General features: G+C 40.0%; 1 protein-coding gene across 1 annotated transcript; it reads right to left on the bottom strand.

Annotated features, from left to right (window-relative positions):
- Positions 1-5,714: 5,714 nt before the first annotated feature.
- Positions 5,715-14,119, bottom strand: LOC129323519 (olfactory receptor 1009-like). The gene is made up of 2 exons (XM_054970053.1): positions 13,180-14,119; positions 5,715-5,740 (listed from the first exon to the last, which is right to left on the bottom strand). Exons 1-2 carry the CDS (start codon positions 14,117-14,119, stop codon positions 5,715-5,717), a joined length of 966 nt encoding a protein of 321 aa, XP_054826028.1.
- Positions 14,120-14,506: the final 387 nt, after the last annotated feature.

The following is a 14,506-nucleotide window of genomic DNA, read 5'->3' as shown; positions in this document are numbered from 1 at the left end:
CATGGTACAAGGTCAGAGCTTCATCAACATTTTGGGTAGCAAGTATTTTATTCCTACACTCCAGAGATGAATCACTGATTAATGCTTGTTGTACATTATATTGAAGAATAGAGGACCATTTAAATCGCCTGTCAACTGTAATTTCAATTGGGGGTAGAAATAAAGTTGTATCTGATTCATCATTTAAACTTGTTTCAAAATCGGTTAGCTGAAACATGTATTAGATGCAGTCTTTACATAACTGAAGTGGCCTGCTAATTTTGCGTCATGACAGGTTTTTAACACTTCCCTTCTCATACTGTTTTGGATGTACAGTTTATCCTTTCAGTAACAAATCACATTCATGTCCTGTTCCGGTTCTCCCTTGGGGGTGGCATCCCCTTCTTTTTCTTCCTCCTCTTTTACCCTTTTCCTTCTGTGCTGTTTCTGATTGTGCACTCACCCATAGTTAACAGCAGGGCTTTTTTTGAGGGGGAATGCACCGGAATGCTGTTCCAGCAGTTCTGGAATCTGTCCACGTGATTCCTTTACCTTTCAGCCCCAAGGGCTCTGTAGAGGAAGCTAAGCTGCTTTGAGTTCATTGTGCTCTCTTTCATTTCTCTGTGAGTGTGTGAGAGCCAGAGAAAGCAAGCTGGGCTCAGTGCGGGCCCTGCAGAGGAGGTTAAGCTGCTTTGAGTTAATTCTTTCTTTTCATTCCTCTGTGTAAGAGTCAGTGAGTGAGTGAGTGAGTGAGTGAGTGAGTGAGAGAGAGAGAGAGAGAGAGAGAGAGCACACACAAGGAGAGCTGATGGGGCCGGCTCTGCAGAAGAGGCTAAGCTACTTTGAGTTCATTCTGCTTTCTTTTCATTCCTCTCTCTCTCTCTCTCTCTCTCTCTCTCTCTCTCTCTCTCTCTCTGTGTGTGTGTGTGTGTGTGTGTGTGTGTGTGTGAGAGAGAGAGAGAGAGAGAGAGAGAGACAGCTGGGTCCCAGCATGGGCTCTGCAGGAGAGGCTAAGCTGCTTTGAGTTCATTCTGCTTTCTTTTGGGGGGGTAGGGTTGTGTATGTGTGTGCTGCTTTGAGTTCATCCTGCTTTCATTTCATTCAAGGGTTTCTGTGTGTGTGTGCTGCTTTGAGTTCATTCTGTTTTTTTTCATTGGGGGAGTGGGTGGGTGGGGCTGTGTGTGTATCTGTGCTGCTTTGAGTTCATTCTGCTTTCTTTTCATGGGGGTGGGTAGGGCTGTGCGTATATATGAGTGTGTGTGTTGCTTTCATTCTTTTGTTGACTGAAGTTGACATTGTTATGGTTCCCACAGCTTTTGAATGCAGATTGGTTCTGTATTAGTTAAATATATCAGTTATGGTTATTTGTATTAGTTAAAATATCAGATATGGTTATTCCAGTTTTATGCTAGAAATGGATAGCTGTGTCCAAGTTGTAGAAGGTTTTCCTCAATTTGTTCATCAGCATATAGGTGTTCTTATGTCTTAATAGCTGTAACTCAAATGGTTCTCCCCACCCTCAGCTGATTAACATCACTGAAATTGCAGTGGACATATGGGTGTTAAGGAAGTTTTTATGAATTTTATTTGTCTGGAATATTTATGAGCATTTCAAAATGTCACAACAGCTTAGCCATTGGTAAGGTAGAGTTGGCAGGCAATTTAAGAAGCCATTTTAAACTAAGTATCAATCTAATGCAGATAAAGTTGAGTATCTTCTTTTGAATTGCTCCAGTAAAGCAAAACCCTCCCTGAAAATTTGAAAATTCAATATTCATTAGATTAGGAATTTCAGACTCTGGAATTTTGAGAAACAATTTTGGAGGTTTTGTTTCTATGCTGGCAGAGGGAATCTGTTAGAATTTAGATTTGTGAGATGGGTTTTGGATTTTTAGAGGCCCCCTCCTTCTTGCATATTTTAAAATATGATTGCAAAGAAATGAAATGTTTGGGAAAGGGAATGGAAGACTTCACTTTTTGTAGAGGATACAGAAAGGGGGAAAAAAACCTTTCTCATAATAGTGTAATTTCCCAAGCTTACTAACATTTATCTCATCATAATGCATTGTGCTGGGGGGGGGGGCGGCGTTGTGCAAAGATGGCAGGCATCTGAAAGCCTCACTCCATACCCTGATCCCCTGCCGTGGTTCCCAGCAAGCGCCCAAACAGTGGTAAGCTCATAAAAACTATGGGAAAAGCTGGAGAGGGTAAAGCCAAACCAGCAGGACCCAGCAAATCTTCCTTAAAAGGCTTCCTTAAGCCCTTAGAAACAAGGCAAGCTCCGGCTGCAAATCGGCCAGAGTTGATCAAAATGGCAACTGTGCAGCAGTTAGAACAGCCTGAGAAAATGCAGGCTCTTGAAGATGAACTTCAAATTAAATTAGAACAACTAGAGAATAAAATAGTTTCTAGATTAGAAGGCATAATCAAAATGGCAGTGAGTGACCTTAAGGAATCTATTCAACATGCAGCTCAAACAGCAGAAAATGCCATGCAAATGAGCAAAGAAAATCAAAAGGAGATCCAGGTCCTGCAAGCTGAAAATGAACTTCTTCAAGAAAAAATAATGGACGTTGACAATAAATCAAGGTTTAATAATGTCAAAATTAAGGGTTTTGAAGAAAATGATGAATGCAACTCCGACCTTATAGCCTTCATTGCAGAATGGCTTAGACAAGAACTGAAATTAGAAGAAGGCATTACACCCATTATTACCCATGCTTATAGAGTGGGATCAGTTAACAATTCAAGAAGACCCAGACAACAGAGGGACATAATAATAACTCTCCCTGATATCAGGGCAAAGGAAAATATCATGAGAGAAGCAAGATCCAGAGGGAATTTTTCCTACCAAAATAAAAAAAATATACATCTTTCAGGACCTCTCAAATGAAACATTAGCCAGAAGAAGAGAGTTAAAGCCTAACATCAACAAACTAAATGAAGCAGAAATAAGGTATAGATGGGCTTCATCAACCAAGATTCTGGTGCATCTACAAGGGAAGACATTTCAAGCTAACAATGTAGAAAGTGGCATTAAAATGCTAAAAGATCTTCAGTTAGACTGGCAATCTGTTTCTCAAAACAAACCTAAGATGTTCAAAGCTGAATCTTCACAGAACAATTGGAGCAAGATTTCTGTGAAAAAAGATGCAAGCAAATAATGGGAACTGTCTTGACTAAAGGGACTATGACATTCTACAAGTAAGAAGAATGAAAAGAAATATTTGGGCATTCGTAGACTATTTAAAAACGTGTTCATGGCTTATTTGGTATTTTGGGCCAATAACAGTTAATATAAAGCTGGACTGGGCGACGGGGGGGGGGGGATGGCTTTGAGGTACTGACTACCCCCAGCATATCTACAAACCCCAGACACTGGGTTTTCTTGAGCTTATCTCAGGGACAGTGGGATATAAATTTTGGTTACTAGCTTTTATATTTCCTTTTCCAAAAAGGAAAAGGCTCTGGTGGTTTCCTCCTTGGTGTAGTTAAAGGAGGCTGGTTGCCTTGTTTGTTTGTTTGACCTGTTTTTCTTCTTCCCACTTTTTCTACCTGTATTTTTTTTTTAGTTTCCCTCCTCTGTAAACACAAAGGAGGCTTGTGGGTTTTTTTTCTTCTTTCTATACTTTACTTTTCCCTTCTCTTTTTCCCATCTATTTCCTCTTTCTTAAACAACTTCATACATCTCAGATCCTTATCTGACTTCTCTATCAAATCTCAAAATTATATATCTAAATATAAGAGTCAATTTGTTTTTGCTATTGTGGGAAATTCTTACTTTTAAAGTTCATTCAAGATACAGAGAAATCTATAGTATCAGAAAAGTTGACTGAGATATATATTTTTTGTCTATTAATTTAATTCTATATCTTGCAGGAAAATGAAATTCAAAGTTATTTCATTGAATTGCAGAGGTCTTAATAATGTCATAAAATGTAAAAGAATCCAATCTATGCTACAGAAACAACGCCCTGATATTCTTCTATTACAGGAAACACATCTGTCTGAAAAAAATTAAGCAGGTATTTAAGTCCAAGTGGTGGGAACTCCAATACTTAGCACATGGCAACTCAAAATCTAGGGGAGTGGGGATATTAATATCAAAAAATATTAGAACTGAGGAAATTATTACAGAAATAGATCAGAAAGGAAGATATTTATTTATAAAAGGCACATTTGATTCAAAAAAACTCACATTAGCATCCGTCTATGCTCCAAATAGCAACCAAAGTGAATTTTTAAAAGAAACCTTTGCTAAATTAAAACTATTCCAGATGGGAGACATTTTATTAGGGGGAGATTTAAATCTAATTGTCAATCCCAAATTAGACCACTCAAAACACAAAAATCACAACTCTGTTAATCTAAACCCTTCTAAAATAGGCCAGCTAGCAAGCATCCTAAAACAATTTGATCTAATGGATATATGGAGGACACAATTTCCTACTGAAAGAGACTATACTTACTATTCTCCTAGATTTGATTCTTATACTAGGATTGATTATATTTTAGCATCACCAAACCTTCTACAACATATCTCTATTTCAAAAATAGGCTCCAAACTATGGTCTGACCATTCATGGGTAGAATGCTCGCTACAACTGTCAGAACAAAAAATCAGACCACTAAACTGGAGTTTAAATAAATTCCTTTTATTCGACTCTGCAGCCCAAAAAGACATAACAGAGGAAATAGAAAATTATTTCAAATATAATTCCAACTGTGGTGTCTCATTAGAATTAATCTGGGATGCAATGAAAGCTGTTATCAGAGGCAGATATATTGCTATTGCCTCGGCCTATAAGAGAAAAAAGGACAAGGTTAAATTGGAACTATTGAATAAAATTTCCCAACTAGAACAAACTCATAAGAAAACTTGTAGCAAGAAAATATACAAAAAGCTATTAGTTGAAAGAAAAAAACTAGAAACTCTTGAAACTACATCTATTCAGAAAAACTTATTATTTTTTAAACATAAGTTTTGGCAAAAAACCTCTAAAAATCTGAAGATTCTTGCTTGGAAAGTAGGGGGGGAAAGAGCTGCGAGACTAATAAACCATATAAGAGATGAAGACGGTCAACTTCAAACTAAATCAGAAACTATTATTAAAACCTTCCAAAAATTCTATCAAAAATTATATAGTTCAGATAATCCAAATTTAACAACAATTCATAACTATCTGAGCAATCTAGATGACAAAAACAAACTAACAGAAGCTCATAAAAAACTTATTGTCCAACCAATAACAATCAAAGAGACCCAAGAAGTAATCAAAAATTTGAAAAACAATAAATCCCCTGGAAACGATGGCTTTCCGGCAGAGTATTACAAAAAATTCTCGCATTTGTTGGCCCCCCACCTTACTAGTGTCTGTAATTTAATCTTAGATCAGGGGAAAATGCCCCCCTCCTGGGCTGATTCAAGTATGGTAGTTCTTTTAAAACCTGGAAAAGATGCGACCAATCCAACATCATACCGCCCAATATCCCTATTGAATCAGGATACAAAAATCTTTACAGCCATCTTAACAGCTAGGTTCAATAACATTATTCCAAACTATATCAATGAAGATCAGTCTGGATTCATACCAAATCGACAACTAACAGATAATATTAGAAAAACATCGAATATTATTAACTATGGGAAGCAGGCCAAGCTACACTCACTCATTCTAGGCTTAGATATTGAAAAAGCTTTTGACCGTGTGGAAATTCCTTACCTTAAAGAGCTACTAAGAAAAATGAACTTTGGAGACAACTTTCTAAGGGCTATTCATACAATTTATGCCAACCCTACTATTCAAATCAAAATCAATAGTTACAAATCAGGAAAAATTAACCTTTCTCGAGGCACCAGACAGGGATGCCCTCTCTCCTCACTTCTTTTTGCACTTGCAATAGAGCCGTTCGCAAACCATGTTAGAAACTGTCCTACAATAAGAGACATTAACATAGGCAAAAAAGAATACAAACTCTCCCTATTTGCAGACGATATGGCTTTATATTTCTCAGATCCTAAACCCTCATTGGAAAAATTAGATGTCATTTCAACCGAATTCTCAAAAGCTTCAGGCCTGTCTATCAATATTAATAAAAGTTAAATATACCCTATATATCTATCAACATATCTAATTACTGATATTAAAGGTAGTTATAAGTACAAGTGGGTTAAAAAGAGCTGGCAATATTTAGGAATCAAAATACCAATTAACCTAGGTGACTGTCAGACTGAGGCTTGAATAAAAGTTGCAATCTAGACTACCCCTTGCAATGAGACAAGAGTTCATTGATTTCAAAAGGCTTTACTGAAGATAAACAACTAATATAAGTCCACACTCCCAGATCCAAGGATCAGGGCTGAGCTTAGAAATTGTTACGAATGACAGGCAAAAGCAAAAGTACAGAATAGCAGTTCCCTGCGGGTCCCATCCTCCCCCTTAGTTCTCAAAACAATCGGCCCGAGGGTGAGAAAGTGAAAGTTTCCCAAGGGCGTCGGAAAGGCAGATATGTGTAGACATAACATTCCTCTTCTCTCTGTGAGCTTCCAGTGGAAGGCTTGCCACCTGCAAAGAAAACACTTAATATACAAACAGGATCAAAATGGAGTTTCTTTGGTTTGAATACAGTCAGAACCTGACATTCTGCTCCCTCTAAAATGTTCCTCCCCCAGGTTTAAGAGGATATAGAGTGTGAAATGCTTTTAACAACCTAGGGGCTTGAATATGAATAGACTCCACCCACTCATCATGCCCAGAGTCAAAGTCCTTCCACCTAATGAGGTAAAACAATTTATTGTGTCTAATTTTAGAGTCCAAAATTTCTTGTACTTCATAGAGAGCCTGTTCAAAAATAACTGGAGTTTCTAATTCCTTCATTGGGAGGACTAATCCATTTACTAGAGCGGGTGCAATAATATCTCGGGAGCATCCAGAATCGATGAGAGCTTGAACACGGATGTGAGTCTTTCTTTCAGGATAACTAGCGTAACAGGCATGAATAATATGGACCCTCGTAGTCTTTCCACTATGGGAACGGACCGTTTTTTGATCTGCCGTTTGGGTCCTGTTACGACAGATCCATCTCGTTTCCCAAACTTGGGCTCTCGGGTCCTTCTTCTCCAATTAGAGCGGTGGAATCGAATTCCATAACTTCCTCCAGCTCTAATCCCTTTTCTGGAGGATTTCTCCGGGTGACTCTGCGCCCTCTAGTAGTCCGAGGAGCTGGCGTTGGGCGGTACGGCGGGGAAAGGGTGGTCGAAGTTGTACGTGCTGGCTGGAACGGAGCTTGTTGCACAGGCCTGAGTGGACATTGTGCTGCATAATGACCGCTTTGGCCACAATGTAAGCACAGTCCTTGATGACATCTAGCTTCTCGCGCTCCTCTAGCCACATATCCGGCTCCTCTTCCCCCTCTGACAATTATTGAAGTTCTTCTATGCCCTGTTGCTTGTTGTTGCTCTACGAGCCGCACCTCCTGCAACCGGTTTTCTACTTCACACGCCAATTGGATCCAACCCAATAGTGTTGGGGGGGTTGTCTTGCATAAGAGCCCGATCCAATAATTTAGGATTCATGCCTTGTTTGAACAAGATTGTTTTTGTAGACTCCTCACATCTCGGGCATTTGGCGGCTAGCTGTTGGAATTTAGTTACATAGTCTCTGGCTGACAGATTGCCTTGCCTAATGGTTTGCAATTCTGTTCGGGCTCTATCTTCTTCTAACGGGTCTTCGTATTGGGCATGGAGAGCTGCTACCAAGCCTTGTAAGGTGTCTAGCTCCGAGGGCCCCAATTCATACAAAGTTACATACCATTCTGCCGCTTTCCCTTGCAGTCGGGATCCTAGATGTTCGATTTGACTGGCTTCGTCCTCGAACAAATGTCCCCAACGATTGAAAACCTGAAGCGCTTGCACTAGGAAAAACCCTAGTTTCGTGGGATCTCCGTCGAATGTGGCTTCCAGTTTCACCCATCCCATCGGTAATTCTTGAGGTCTAGCGACTGGTGATGGCAACGGATAGTATTGTAGAGGCGCTGGCCTCTGTCCAGGCCGTGCATCGGGATGTCGTGGACCCTGTTGTATTGGGGGTTGTTGAGGTTGTGGTTGCGGGTACCCCTGCTGTCTTGGAGGTGGTGGGCCCTGTGGCCTTGGTGGCGGGGGCCCCTGCGGTCTTGGAGCTGGAGGACCCTGTGGAGGTGGCGGGAGACCCTGGCGTCGTGGAGGCAGAGGATCCTGCAGTACTTGCCTTGGTACTCGGCCCTGTGGAAGAAGTTGACGAGGCGGCTGATCTTGCAGTGGTGGGAGTCCCGGGGGAAGCTCCTGGGGCTGGAGTGGTTGCTCTCCTGGGGGAGGCGGCGGCTCCTGTGGCTGGAGAGGAGGTTGCTCTGCTGGTCGTTCCTCTCCATTGTCTCCTGGGAGCACTGGCGGAGCAAGACCATCATCTAGTGGGAGCTCCTGAGGGAGCTCTTCTGGTATCCCGTCCGGTGGATCTTGAGGTTGATCAGGTGGTGGCATCAGTGGTTCTTGCTGATCATCCTCCAGCAAGGGTTGCAGTTGCTTGCCCTGAGGGGGGACCTGACCTTGTGCTGGCCGTAATCCAGGCGGGCCCCTCTGGAGAGCTGCTACCCCATGTCCGATTGAGATTCTAGGACGTTCCCCAACTTCTCGCGGGGGATCTTCTCCCCATCCTTCTACAACCAGTACGGATAGCAAGTGCACTCGTGTGCCAGGCTCTCCTCCATACTGCCAATCCTATCTTCCAATCTTCCAATCTGAAGGATTGACATCCTCATATGGCGGTTCCTGGGGCATCTCTGCTGGGAATTGTGTATTGTCTATTTATTCTTCAGAGGAGATGGTTGCTCGGGGTCAAGGCTGAATCTCTCCCATTCCAGTGGCCCCAGTACTCTCCTCTTCCTCCGATATGCTAGCCAGGATTCCTTTCGCTAGTCCCGTTATTGCTGAAATCCCAGCATCCACAGCTAATGTGCAGCTTTGTAATTGCTGCCAACTATGATTGCTTGACTCGCGCTGCCCCGTCCACGGGGCGACTTCAGCGTAGACCCAACTCATCAGATCGCAATGGGTAGTTTCCCAAACCTGGGTGCTTTCGGTACCTCTTGGGTCCCACTCCAATTGGTCGGATTCTCTATTCCAGTAATACCACGGCTGGCTACTGGTCCGCTCCATTGAAGAACCGACAGTCCTTTTCCCATCCATCTGCGATCTGGTAAACACTGTGCTTGCTCTCCTCTCCCTTGTCTCTCTTGGCCTCGAACCCCACTGCCTCGGTGTAGGTAATGATATCAGGGGTTCCACCGCCGCCCTTGGTCGAGGTCCCCAGTCCGTCCGGACATCCTGGGTGCCAGCTCTGTCGGGTGCGAGGGTATACACTGTTGTATACCCTTGGGTGTGAGGGTATACACTGTTAAATATAAATTTATCTGAAATCAATCATTCTATTAATTCATTATTAGATAAATGGGGGGGGAATCAACTGTCATTAATTGAAAGAATAAATCTTATTAAATCATTTATTTTCCCCAAAGTTCTTTTTATGTTTCAGGCAATTCCCATTACCATAGCTGACAAAACCTTCAACATCTGGCAATCAAGAATTAGCAAATTCATTTGGAATGGGAAAAAACCAAGAATATCATTAGAAACAATGAAAAGAACCACTAGCAGAGGTGGTCTTGACTTCCCCGATTTAAAAATTTACTATGAGGCTGCCCACCTTAAAAACATAGCAGTGATAATAAATGAATCCATATCACTCGACTGGAAGAGCATTGAACAAAGTTATACGCAAGGAAAAAATATAAGTGAATGTATATGGAATAAAAATTCTGAGCGCCTTACCAATTTAAAAAATAATCCCTTTATAAGAAGTGACTTAAAGATTTGGGACAATCTCAGAAATAAGCTAATACAGTCGCATTCATTAGTCTCTCCTTTTGTAGGACAGTATTGGTTTCCCCCAGCCTATAACACGAACTCATTTAAATGGTGGAGACTTAATAACAAAACAAGACTAACGGATGTATTAGATAAAGGCTCACTGCAAGAAAAAGTCAGACTTGAAAGAAACATGGCCCTTCAAATCCCCTGGTTTGAATACTTACAAATTAAGCATCTTATTGAGTCTCCCAATATTAAAGCTTTACTAAAAAAGCCTCTTACAAATTTTGAAAAAATTCTAAAAGAAAGACCAGAAAAGCAAAAGGGCCTATTGTCCAGAATTTACTCTATTCTTTTAGAAGAAAAACAGAAGACTAAAATTTTGTCCTACCAAAAAATGTGGCATAAAGAATGTAATTTTGATCCTTCCAATGACAAATGGAGTATTATTTGGAAATCTCAATTCTTCAGGTCAAAAATAGTCAACATAAAGCTGCAATTCTTAAAATTAATTTCTCATTGGTACTTGACCCCAGTTAAATTGCATTATATGAACGCTTCTTTATCTGCAAATTGTTGGAAGCAATGTGGGGAACAGGCCCTTATATTATATACTTATAATATATTATAAGGCCCTTATATTATGTACTTATATAAGTATATTATATATACTTATATTCACTGCTGGTGGGGTTGTAAATTTATTAGTTCTTTTTGGGATGCAATAATTAAAGAAATTGAACACATAACAACCTATAAGGTCCCAAAATCCCCAGAAATAATTTTACTAAACTATTGGGAAAATCCTGAGATTCCTACTGCCAGATTGGACCTCATTTACTCACTTATAGCTATAGCTAAACTAACAATAGCTTCAAGCTGGAACCAAAGAACTGCTCCCTCCTTGAATAGTTGGAAAAACCGCATTTGGGACCACTTTATTATGCAAAAAATCACAGACCAGACGGCTCAGAGAGAAAACCCTAACTATAAATCATATTTTCTTGAAAAATGGCTTCCTGTCTTAGACTACCTGACTAAAGAAGATACTGGATATAAAAATACAACAAAACAAGACCTCTACTATTCCATGGCTTATCTATAATTATAATATTCAGTTCTGCTTATAAGAAATTCACGTTTTCTTTTCTTAAGATAAATAGGCTACCACCTTGCAGGATTTGTGGTGTGCTGTTTACAAGTTAAAAACTTTTTCTATTGTTATTATGTTCTAAGTTTATGGTTAATATTAAACATTATTTCCATGTTAATGAATATATCTGTTTAATATATTGTATATTTAAGTACTGTTGTTAGTTGAAAACCTTTGTAAAAAAACTAATAATTTTTTTTTTAAAAAAAAATAATGCATTGTGCTGGGTTCTAGGAAGCGGAGTCACTTCCAGGAAGTGCCATCACTTCCAGGAGTGGCATCACTTCTGGAAGTGATGCCATCATGCATTTCTGGGAGCATGTGCGCGCTTTGCGCACACGCTTTGCACATGTGCATGTGGTAATAGAGAGTCCCACCACCTCTTTTCCCAGAAACAAAGCCCAGGTTAACAGACTTTCAAAGGGGCTTAGTGGGCTGCGATGCAAGGAAGAAATGGGCAAGTCCAGTTCCATTAAGTCCATGGATGGTCAGATACCCACTGACATCTATTAGTTGGTGCTTACATAAATTACAACCATATGCACACTGCATAATATGCAGTACCAACAGAAGGGGCTATTGGTGTTTTTTTCCCCACTTCCTTTTTCTCTTACAAGCTCCATAGGGGCCTCAAAAAGACAAGACAAAGGTTTTTTTGGGGGGGGGGTTGCATGGATGAAAGCCACACAAGATGACTGGCTGCACTGTGGAGAGGAAAGTGGACAACATTGCCTCTCCTGCTTGTCCTGCCAGTGGCATATTCTCTACCAATAGAAGAGGCAGAAAGAGTTGACTTCTCCCACCACACTAAATAGAATCCATCCTGAAGTGTATATAAGTTACAATAAACAACAGAATGGAGTTTGATATATTGTCGAAGGCTTTCATGGCCGGAGAATGATGGTTGTTGTGGATTTTCCAGGCTGTATTGCCGTGGTCTTGCCATTGTAGTTCCTGACGTTTCGCCAGCAGGAACTACAAACGTCAGGAACTACAATGCCAATGCCAAGACCACTAGCAGGAAAGGAGCGAGAAAGGAAGTCCCGCCCAGGGGAGAATGATAATAGCTGATGGTCAGAAGGACCAAAGAATCATATATTGGAATAAATCATACACTAACAATACAATGTTCAATGTGTCAGCAACAAGCTTATTTCCTTTAACAGTGTATAATTATAACAACATTAATAAATGTATTTACAACTGACTGTCTATCAATTCATAAGTATAATCAACAAACAAGAGTCCCACTCTTGAAGTTCCAGGGGTGTAAATGCAAATAGTAACCAAGTAAGTCTCTGAAGTTGTATCACTTGAAATGGTTGCATCTTCTCTTGTCTTTTTAGCTGGAGGTGCGGAGAAGATGGAAATGCAACAAAGGGAAGATGGAAATCCCAAGAAGATGCCCAGAAATAGGGTCAGCAAATTTTCACTCAGCTCTTCGTCATCAAAGACTTCATCAGGGGCAATCAATGTTTTCTCCGTAAAGATCCTTGTTCAGTGCAAGCCATTTACAACACCCAAAAATGATGTGGAGCAGAACCAATACCAAGACCACGGTAATACAGCCCGGAAAATCCGCAACAACCATAGAATGGAGTTTGCTGTGGTAAACTCTCTCCCTCTCTCTCTCTCCCTCTCTCTCTCTCACACACACACACCATCACATCATGCATCCATTTAGTCCCCAGAGAATGTACAAAAGGGGACTGGGCATCCTTCGCTACTATAGTAAGAATTTTCAACTTGTGCTACTTATGGCATATCTGACCACCACTACTACTATTTATGCTATTTATGGATCTATCATATATTTATTTATATTTACTTTTTATTATTATTCACTTCATATTATTTATTTAAATAATTTATTATTTGTTTTTCAAATAAAATACTCAAACACAAGTACAATAAAATCACAGATTACCATTCAAATAAAAATACATTTAAAATACACAAATAACACGTAAAAAATCCAATTTCATCTGCTTAGTAAAGGTGAGATCGTTGCTTAAACTGATCTATTTATTTCACAAGTTATTCCCCTACTGAGAAAGAATTATTAATAAAGGAAGATAATTGCACTCTTGAAGACTAATCTTCTTTAATATTAATGGAAATTATTGTTTGCTAATCATTTTGATACACATCTTTCTCTGAAGGATTCCCAAAGCATCCACCACTTCCTTGTTTCTCAGACTGTAAATCAAGGGATTCAGCAAGGGGATTACAATTGTATAGAACACAGCAAGAATTTTGTCACTCACGTCTTGGATGGAAGATCCAGTACTGGACTTGGGTCGGAAATGCAAAATAAGAATTCCCCCATGGAAGATGGTGACAGCAGTCAAGTGGGAGGTGCATGTAGAGAAGGCTTTGAGCCTTCCTGCAGCCGAGCTGATCTTCACAATGTTGGCAAGAATATATGCATAGGAAACCAAGACACTCAAAATGGTGGTTATTTCCAGAAGACCACCCACATTAAAAATCAAGAGTTCATTGATGTAGATATCAGAACAGGAGAGTGATAAAAGTGCAGTGATATCACAGTATAAGTGATTGATTTCATTAGACCTACAAAATGACAACTTGAAGGTGAAGACTGTATGAACAAGAGAATGCAAAAGTCCAAGTACATAGGACCCAACCACTAAAGGAATACAGACTCTAGGAGACATGAGAACTGAATACCGCAGTGGTTTACAGATAGCTACATAGCGATCATATGCCATGGCAGCCAGCAGTAAGCACTCTGTGCTTCCCAGTCCTATAAAAAAGTACATTTGCACCGCACATCCAATGAGTGAAATAGACTTTTTATCTGTTAGAAGGTTCATTAGCATCTTAGGGGCAACTACAGATGAATAGCAGACATCCAGGAAAGATAGGTTGCTAAGAAAGTAGTACATTGGGGTGTGAAGCCGGGGACTGATCCTTATTAAGGTAATCATTCCAAGATTTCCAACCAAGGTAGTCATGTATATAACCAGGAACAACAAAAAGAGGGTAATCTGCAGCACAGAATTTCTTGTTAAATCTATAAATACGAATTCATTAATCCTTATGGTTATGTTCTTTTCAGACATTTTTTTTCCTTTCAACCTGCAAAACAGAGAAGCATGGCACAGGTAAGACTGCTATTCTTCATTCAACATAAAAAACAACAAATGTTAAGTTTTGTCATTAGCTTTTGTAATAGCTACTAGTGAACCTGAAATAGACAAAATCATGTAATTGTATGATGTAGCATTATAGCACTAGCTTCACCCCCACAAGTGACACTAAATAAAGTGGTAGTAGGGAAGCACTATCACAGTGATATCATACAGTATGATATGGGATTATATCAAACCACTCTTCTGTCACTGAAAAAGGAAGGAGAAGGTCCTTTTTAAACACTAAAAGGCTATGCTAGGAATTATGGGAACTGCCTGAACAAAACCCATGTTGGATAGGGGCTATAGAAAGAAGGA

This window comes from Eublepharis macularius, chromosome 2 (assembly GCF_028583425.1).
Source record: "Eublepharis macularius isolate TG4126 chromosome 2, MPM_Emac_v1.0, whole genome shotgun sequence".
Classification (NCBI taxonomy): Eukaryota; Metazoa; Chordata; class Lepidosauria; order Squamata; family Eublepharidae; genus Eublepharis; species Eublepharis macularius.
This window is presented reverse-complemented; position numbering and strand designations above follow the sequence as displayed.

Coding starts and splice junctions, on each gene's coding strand:
- LOC129323519 (XM_054970053.1), bottom strand. CDS start 14,119: ATGTCTGAAAAGAACATAACCATAAGGATTAATGAATTCGTATTTATA. Junction 5,741..13,179: donor AATCCTTCAGAGAAAGATGT/GTATCAAAATGA, acceptor GCCCTTAGAAAG/TTGTCTCCAAAGTTCATTTT.